At 43.8% G+C, this 9,435-nt stretch overlaps 1 protein-coding gene across 1 annotated transcript in view; it reads right to left on the bottom strand.

The window, feature by feature from the left end:
* Positions 1–1,484: 1,484 nt before the first annotated feature.
* ALPK1 (alpha kinase 1) overlaps positions 1,485–9,435 on the bottom strand; it is a 30,017-nt gene continuing 22,066 nt past the window's right edge. The window contains exons 9-13 of the mRNA XM_074821484.1: positions 7,284–9,324; positions 6,366–6,519; positions 5,076–5,238; positions 2,588–2,774; positions 1,485–1,962 (exon numbers count right to left, since the gene is read on the bottom strand). Coding sequence (XP_074677585.1) covers positions 1,766–1,962; positions 2,588–2,774; positions 5,076–5,238; positions 6,366–6,519; positions 7,284–9,324 — 2,742 coding nt within the window. The 3' untranslated portion in view covers positions 1,485–1,765. The remainder of the gene's footprint in view (positions 1,963–2,587; positions 2,775–5,075; positions 5,239–6,365; positions 6,520–7,283; positions 9,325–9,435) is intronic.

Raw genomic sequence — 9,435 nt, 5'->3', positions numbered from 1 at the left:
GACCATGCCAGCAGGTTTGACTCTTTTTAGCTAACATGCCTGTGCAGGGGGAAAAAAAAAAAAATTTCAGCTCTTCAGCTAGAATTCAGAAGATTGGGAGGGCACTGCTTTCCTCTACGTGCTTCTGAAATTTGCTGTGACAGAGTAACTCTAGCAGTTGGATCTCTTGGAGATGGTGAGTGCTTATCAGTATGTGAATTGCTGTAGGTGTCCAAGGAGGTCACGTGAATGAATCCCGAGATTTAGTTTAAAAACAAACAAACAACAAAACAAAACAAAGCCACAAAAGATTGTTTCATAAAAAGTAAAAGGCTGCAGCTGCCTCTGACCCAGGCAGGCACTACTGAAGCATGTGGCCAGCATACATGTTGCCATGGGCTGTTCAGTCCTGGTGTTAAAAATCAGGGGTAAAGGATAGTAAAAAAATGATGGTAAAGCATGTCCCCAGCACGGGCAGAGTGGTCAAGAAAACCCCTCATCGTGTAGGTATAAATTTAGTCTTTGGTTGTATGAGTAGAGTGGGGTGGGAGGATCAGGATCTTGGTGTGAGCTGTTGGTAGAGGCAGTGTGTAAATATATCACTTAAATATTATCAGACATCTGTTTTACTTTCATAAATGTATTTTCTGGGATGTGCCAGAAAAGAAGCAGGTTGGAAGCTCTCTCTGCAGGCTGTGCCTCCACCAGCACTGAGACACAACCCATTGGATATGTCGTCCTTGCTACTGGCTGCAAATTGCAAGTCTCCTTCTGTCCGCTTCTGTCAGGGACCCAGCTGAGAAAGGCGCCTCTCTTTCCTGAACACCTTCCACCTCGCAGCTCTGTGAGGCTGGACAACAGAGGCTCAAAGGGAAGGGGTGCTTTGCCTGCCTAGCTGGAACCAAACCTGGCACTGAAGCTGCTTACTTGTGCTTATTAGATGCTGGTCTCCCTCCAGAACCGCTCCTTTGTACAAGCGGCTACACTGATGTCCAGTGAGATGATCTGTGGGAATTAGTTATAGAATTGTTCACCAAATCCGCGGTGCTCACAGTTTCATTACAGGTAGAAGAGACATGCTGTCCTTAAGTGAGAACTGTTCTTCTCTTGGGAAAGCCTTCTGAGAGTTTGTTAAACGTAGTAGTCTTAAATTATTCATGTGAAGCATCTCTTGATTCAAGAACACTATTTTTCCCTTGAAGAGTAACAGAGCTTTCTTGGCAGTTACAGTTAAAACCATATTTCCATCTGTTTAGATGTTGTGTGGTCACGTATGCACGCAGACATACACACCTCTGAAAGAAACCCTGTTATTTTTTAAGCAAGCCAAAACATTACCATTTGTTCCCTGAAGCATTTATACAAGTTTTTGAAAATTTCAGAGATGGTTGAAATACAACTCTCTGCTTCTATCTCTACTTCATATTCCATTTCCAAAGATCAGATGGTGCCTATTGCCCTTACTGGGTCTGAATGGATGAGAAGTTTATACAGTCTTGCAGTACACCTCTAGCTGAATTTGGGAGGCTGTTTTCTTACTCTTCTGTTCTTCTATTCATTCTTACAGATGACTATAACAAAATGAGGTTCAGATGGTACACAAGTTGGTAACATGGTATTATCAGCCTGGATGCACAGACCCGAACTTGCCAAACTCATGACTGGACTTACATGAGTATCGTCTCAGCGGCTCTGTTCTCACAAAGACAATATGCTCCTAAAAGTGTGTAAGATAAAATACTGTCCAGCTTATGGGTCATTCTTTGCATTACCGTCTTGTGTGAGTCTACAGTGGCAGCTCTACTGGGGGTCTTGTTAAAGAAAGGCAGCGACAGATTTCATTGCACTTCATGTGTTGATTATTAAAAAAGTAATCAATTCCTTTCTTCCCAAAGTTAGAGCGTGAAACATCTTTGCTTTTAAGAGAGTGAATCTGGGGGTCTGTGAGGTAGATGAGGCCTTTCCCGTTACCTGTCACCCAACCTGTGGAAGAAAGGATACATCTTGGTATCAAACATCACAGCCTTTGTATTATTGTACTCAGGACTGCCTGCTTGGCACAGGCCACACTCTGCGAACGTCACTTCAGTGATTCCCAGTTTGTGCCTATTTCAGCAAAAGCAGAACCTTAAGAGGTACATAATGAACATTGAATGAAATGGATATTCCAAAGATACCTGTGGGCTAAAGGTTGAGTCCAAAAGGTCTTATTGTTGGCTCTTAACCAAGAGCTCAATCCTTCATTAGCTGAATAAGGAACGGTTTTTTTGACTTGCCAATTTTAAGAAGGAGAAAGCGTGACAAAACCTGCTGCCTCTTTTAGTGGTTCTCCTTTAGATGGTTCCACAAGGCACATCCTTGCAGACTGGCTTTATTCTAATTGGATGCAGCAGACCACTCCATGGCATGAATCTGTGGCACACTTGGGAGCACACAGCTTACGTGCTCTTGCTGTGATGCAGTGGAGAACATGAGCACTGCTCAAGGCAAAGACATACCTGCACATACCTCCCTCACTTTACATCGCTTAGAGACAGTATGTCCTTTATACAGCATATTCTGTAACATGAGAGGACACTCAAGAAATGAAGTTCACTGTAATACAAACCTTGCAGATCAACAACAACATCTGTTCCGTTGGAGAACTCATAGGAGAAATGGCCGTAGGCCAGACCATACTCTGTGGCTTTGTACTCATTCTTCACTACCTTCGTGTTATTGGACAGCTTCACAAACTCCCCAAGGATGTAGGGCTCCACGCTCACACATCCTTTTATAGTTCTGTCTTCCAGTATCTGAAAAGAGAGCGTTAATGACAGTCATGCAAGCAGAGATGTGAAAACAAGGATGCTAAAGCTGCTCTAACTGAAGTCTTGTTTTTTCCTCCTAGAACTTTGCATCATAAGACGGATGGGAAGAGTCTCCATGTTAACCCATTGCTGATTCAAAACACAGGCTGTTTAGATGAGGAGCTTGTATTTAACTAGAACAAAGGGTGGAGCGAGATCCAACACAAAATCAGCCTGGCAGGCCAAGCTCCACGAGCAATGAATTCTACAAATATCTAGTTTGTCCAGCAAATAGGGAACTTCTTTCAGGAGACTATAAAGAATAAGCTAGAAAGCTGAAAAGATTTGGCTAAACTGGCACCTGGTCCGTCCTCAGTGTGTAAATAAGCAGTGGGAGGTTCTGGGGGTTGTTTTAGTAATTTCTGTGTTCAGAGACTTGTAAGTACTGATGCCAGACTCTCATTAGGCCTTATTAGCGAGTGGCATAGAGCCAGATCTAGTGCCAGAACGGCTAACAGAAATAGTAATACGCATAGCATGCTATCATGTACCTACTCATAATGAAACAGCGAATTCAGCACTGTACCCCAGAGAGTACCTCTCCATGTTTGAAACACAAGCCAAATTGAAAGTTAAGAATAAAGAAAAGATCCTTTACTTTCCTGCTGGGGGTTGGATGTCAGCTTTAACCTCTGTGCCAGGACACCCAGATGCAGCTCCTGCCTCTAATGATCAGGCTGGGTGCTGGCACAGCAGGGCCATTTGTCTCACAGCTTTGCATGCTTTCCTCACAACCGTCGTGCAGAAGAAAGAGGGTAGAAGCAACCCACTCAAGAGAGAAAGTAATTCTGGTGACTTTGCTGCCCCTTCCTCCCAGGCTCTCTCAGATAACTCCACATCCCAGCCACCTCTCAGCCACTCGGTCATCTCTGAGGCTGGACCATTGGGATGGAGGGACAGAAATGGCCTCACTGAGAGGTGGCTGATGGATCCGTGGCCTCGCTGAAGGTCATGGCCCTGCCAATTCCACCAGTCTTTCTTCACTCATCCACGTACGCTCAGCTGCAAGGAAGACATCGGCATTTCCTTCTCATGACTGAGAACAGCCCACACAGGTGGAGAGATAGACACTGGTTGTGCTGTCAGGGGTAAGCAGAAAAGAAGCAGGCTGTTGGGCCTTGGATCAGCGGTGAGGTTGTGTCAACAAGTTAACTGAACCATGGTTTAAAGGTGTCTGTGGTTTAAAGGTGTCCTATACTATGCTAAAGGGTTGTTATTGAGGAAAACAACTTTTCGTGATAGCCATGTGAAGGATGACTGAGCTGCCAGTGTGATCTGACCACAAAAAATGCAGGTCTCACCAAGAGTAAGGATTCCTGTTGCCTCTGCAAAAGGCGTGGAGGGGTCTCAGGGGAACACTGTACAATTCAGATCATCGATATTTAAGAAATGGGAATTCAAAGTAGAGCAGGATCAGGGCTTCACAGATGAACAGGGGAAGAGAGACCTGTATCTTGAGGTGACACTAAAATGAGCTTGGCTTCCTTAGCCTAGAGAACAGAGGCTATGAGGGGATGTTATTGCTGCTCCTTCCTTAGATCTAGACCTCAAAGAAGTTGTGAGAAAGACAATAAATAGAAACTCGTTAATTTTAGGTTAGAAAATAGTGGAAAGTTTCCAGATGTCAAGAAAGCAGCTCTAAAATGATTTCTTATTGGAAGCAATGAAGGTTAAAACACAACACACAACGTGGCTGCTTTTAAGACATGGCTTAACGGGTATAAAAAGGGATTATGCAGTGTTGCTGCCTGTGATATCAGGGCACTGGACCTGATGAGTCACGAGGTGGTCCTTTCCAGTCCTGTGTTCCTGAAATTCAGCATCATGCAGAAAAGGCCCCAGAGTTGTCCTGCAGCAAATCAACTTGTCTACAAGAACCTCACTTGCTGGATTCTAGTGAGGGTTAAACGTTTTTGTGGTGCTCAACATGGGTCACTTTGCTGTTCAGATTTCATAACTACCCCTGAAAAAAGATGTTTATATACTCTTAGATGATATAGAAGGCCGGGTAACTCCTGAGCTTCATTTACAAGTGAGTTTCTGACTTCTAACAGCACATGGCATCTTTTCTGCCAGTGCACCCATGAACTTGTAGCTCTGCAAGTAGGTGCCTTCTGTCCAGAAATAAGCAAATGCAGCTACCAGGTAAGGTCATAGGTGGCCTAACTGCTACTATTTTAAAATTAGAATTGACTTAAGACATTCTTCCCATCAATTCCTTTGTATTGCTTAAAAGGCAGTTCTTACCAGGAGTACTGCAGATGGGATATAAAAGATTTGGGTAGGGATCTTCTGCTCATACAGCCTTTTGTTGAATTCCGTCACATAGTACTGGGCAGTCATTTGCCGCTCCACGTCACTGAAATGATGAAGAAGTCCTTTTTCTTCCTTATATTCTTTCCCAACATACCTAAACAAAAAGGGAAGTGTTTGGCGTAGCAGCAGACTGCACTGGGGAAGCCCTACTTGTGATACAGAAACATCACTACAAAGCAGAGCTTGGCTGTTCAGAAGCAAAGCCAGCTGTTGGTGATGCATTAAAATGGCAGTGATTGAAGTTGTGGTTTCTTCTTCTATAGCTGTTACAGGCATAAAATGCTGTACTGATCAATCAAATCCTAGGATGGGGGTTTTGTAACACTGGAATATTTAAAGTCAACTCTTCTTGACTCTGAAGGGAGACCTGACTCAGAGGTACTTAAAATACTGCTTTAACCCATAATAATTCATAAGCTACTTCTAATAACAATGCAGAATCCGCAATTAGTAGTTAGCAGAGCTCTCCTGGTGCAGAGGCCTTTATGAAGCAAATAGGTGATTTTAATCCTGCTTTCAGAGCAGATGCATCCCCATTGCATAAACCTGCTGCTGAAATTAAAGAAAAGCAACTGAAACACCTTTCTGCTTATAAGTATTGCTATATATATATGTATATTGCTATATTGCTAATTCTCTAATGCAAAGCTAGACGTCAAATAAAATGGAAGCAACATTATCCCAGCACAAAGGTGAAGTCAGGCCTGAGAGTTGTCATGAGCAAATGAACACTAACTGGCTGTTAGAATGGCTGTTAGAAGACAACAGTGAAGTAGCTTTTTCTTCCCAGAAATTAAAAAGTAGAGAGTTACATGGAGTGGTGGGAAAGACTGCCAAAATGCCCAAGAGATTTGGGAAAGCCATAAAAAATTCTTGCTACAGAAAATCAGTCAAAATCTAACCAAATGTAAACTAGGTTGAAACAGACTAAAGAAACAATCTTCTCCCACTGTGACTATGATTTCTGTAGTTGTCCAGGTAAAAACTCGTACTGCCTTCTGAAAATACTTGATAAAAACTCCTGTCTAACAGGGCACTGGACTAGCTGAATCACAGGTATAAGACTAATCTTACCAGACAGTTTTCCTTCATGTTTACACAGAAATAGCATTTACACAAAAATAATATTTTCATTCATATTTACACAGAAATAGCATTATGTTATGCTATTTACACAGAAATAGCATAACATTTTGTTTCAGAAATTGGTTTGGTCAATACCTTCCCAGGCTTTCTTCTTGGTGCAGAAAGTGTATCCAAAATGCACTTCTCTGTTTGCCTTCCTTTGCCACGTTCAGGTAGTCCCCAATGAATACAGCTGTTTCTTGGCCTGTCCAGAGGCCCGATTTCTTTGAGTATTTTAAAAGAAGAGCAGCTACAAAAAGAAAACACCACAAGTAGAATGAACAGTAGAATTCCACAGGACTGCTCTAAGCCTGTGCTGAGAGATGAAATAACCAGCCCCCAGGAGATATCCAAGCTTCTCTGAAAGCAAAGTACGGGGCTACAAAATATATACTATGAGGTATCTAGGTGAAGAGTTGGATATTTTACATTAAGGACAAAAAAACTGCTGAACAGGCTTGAGACATGCAAGATGGGATAAGCCCTAAGCGGGTTTTACTTAAGGAGCTCAGTGAGGCAGCCTATAGTGGTGTTGCTCCTAACTTCTGAATTTCTTAGTGAATTGATCAAGTGTCTACATATTAATGGTATGGCTGTTATTTATGATTAACTTAATAATCATTATCTTAAATACACAGTTTGCAGGGATGAAATGGGGAAACTAAATGGGCGACAAAACCAGAGACTCAAGTAATGGGGTAGAACGGCCTTGATGAACTGGCACAGGGAGTTCAACCAGCCTAAGTTACCTCTTGCATGAAGGGACTGAAGCAGAAAGGACTGAGCGGGCATGGAGGCGGAGCCCATTTCCATGAAGCACATCCACGAAGATGTGCAAATGGATAAGAAGAAATAGGAGAAAATGGGTCAAGGGAGTGTCCTTTCATTTCTAAAATTCTTACACAAAACCTCATAAAACAACAACAAGAAAAAGTCATAATAAATGATGACTAAAACATTGTGTTAAAAAGCCTGTTGCTGTGTGAAAATGCCCATTGCTGTGTGGAAACTTACAGTATGATTTACGAAGCTGTCTAGACTTAAAAATTCCAGTAGGCATCAGTCTCTGGACAAGCCAATTATGTTCCACCCCTGCCAGAAGCTTCATGTAATCATCATCATTCAGAAATCGAGCGTCAAGGATTTCTTGCTTCGTTCTCCCAGGCATGAAGACAAAACCACTTGGGTTCAGAAATGAACCTTCAGGGGAACTATTTGGCATCTGTGCTGATTTGCACCATGAACTTAGAGATGAACTGGATTGTCTCTTGCTGCTCACCATGTCCCAAGACTTTTTTTCATCTTCTTCAGTAGTGATATAGTCAAAGTGCTTGGTTACGGGTGTCTTTCCTCCCAAGGGCAAAGCTGTTGGTGCACTGGGAGTTGATTGATGCTTCGGAACAGAGGCTGTAGGATAACTGTTTATTAAGTCTCCAGTACTGATGAAATCAAATTCAGTGTCATCTATTGTTTCTGCTTGGGTGTCAACTTCAGGCACTTTGTGAGATCCATTTCCCACCACAGCAGATTTCCACAGCCAGTCACGCACAGAGGAGTCGCCGGCCGTTTTCAGCTCGATGCTCGTCGACAGTACAGAAGCACCCCCGTTTGTGGGGTGACATGCCTCCAATGAGGGATCCTCTGTGCTATTCGCAGTTTCTGCTTCTGGGCGGGCACCCACAAACCGGCTCCGGGGCCGGGACAAGGGGGCTCCACCACCGCCCTCCCTGCCGCTGTCCTTGGTCCTGCAGCCCAGCTCCGCCCAGGAGGAGAAATTCATCTCCTCCTCCTCCTCCTTCTCTGGCCTGGTAGGAACAGAGTAAGGGGTGGAGAGGGAAGGAACCGCATTCTTCATCTCCCCTTCTTCCTTCTCTGAAGAGCTCTTTCCACAGTGTCTTCCGTCCTGCAGCTCCCCTCCGCAAAGAGACGCCTTCTCTACCAGCTTCCCAGCGAGAGGTGCATCTACCTCTAAGGGAGGCTGAGGAGATCCCCAGGAGCTACGTACAGGCTCTCGAGGAGAAGGAGGCCAGGCTCTGAGAGGCAATGGGCGCAAGTATGCAGCTTGAGCATTTTCATCAGATTCTGTTGTGCAACACTCTTCCTCCGCTGAGCCCTTTTCCTGCTGCTGCCCTTCCCTGGGAGACCCTTTGCTGCTATTACAGTTTAGTTCCTCCCAGCTGGAAGAGTAACTTGATTTTGACAGCTTGCACCAAGAGCTCTCTGAAGTAGAACTCCTGTTTTGCCATCTGCTGGAAACACCGTTTTCATAATTTATTTCTATTTCTAATGGCTTGATCTCTTCATCTAAGGACATCTTCATCACATAAGAACCAATGCATTTATTTCTCTGGCCACTGAGTCTCTCTGAGCTACTTCCTGCTGTTGCTGAATTCAGCCTTTTCGCAGTGCCTTCCCTCTGGTACACTATTTCTTCAGTAGTACACACAGTGTCTATGTTTCTGGTTTCTGTTCTTAAGGTTGTGATACAAGCTCCCACTTGGGTTTCTCCCGGATTGGTTTTATGAATCCTGCAAGTATTTTCAAACACTTCGCACACTGACAGATGATGCTGAGAATGCATGGCAAGGATTTTCTCAAAGCTAGCTTCCCCTTGCAGGATAGGTTTTTCCACTTTCCCTTTATAACTGTCTGGAACGTAAGACCTGGCATCAGAATTAGGGAAGCTTTCCACTTGCAGGCGCTTCTTCACGGATGTGATCAGAGACATGATCTCCTTGGCAAGCATTCCTTTCTCTTTCTCTTCTGTAAATGGAGTGCTGTATGAATGCAGTTTTTCCATGGCTTCTCTACATAGTTGACTCACCTCACGGAGTTTCTCACCCTCTCCATAGAGCCATCGATGCACAGTTGTGAGGCAGAAAGCAGCTTTAATAAAACTATGGAGCTCCTGCTTGCTGGTGACGGGACTCTTATCATTCTTGGTGAGGAGGCCGATCTCAAAGGATTCTTTGGCTTCGGACAAGTAGAACTTTCTCTTTTCTGGAGGACAGTCCTTGGAATGACTATAGCACAGCAAACACACCCCACGGATGTTCTGGGAGGGGATGAAAGAGGAATGAAGGAATTAAAAACCGGAACCTGTCAGATAAATAAAGGGAGGAAAAAATATTTCTTTCCTTTATACAATTTGAAGCAAACATCAGCT

The sequence above is a fragment of the Strix aluco genome, chromosome 4, assembly GCF_031877795.1.
Source record: "Strix aluco isolate bStrAlu1 chromosome 4, bStrAlu1.hap1, whole genome shotgun sequence".
Taxonomy (NCBI): domain Eukaryota; kingdom Metazoa; phylum Chordata; class Aves; order Strigiformes; family Strigidae; genus Strix; species Strix aluco.
The sequence above is the reverse complement of the archived record's forward strand: the minus strand, read 5'-3'. Positions and strand labels throughout refer to the sequence as shown.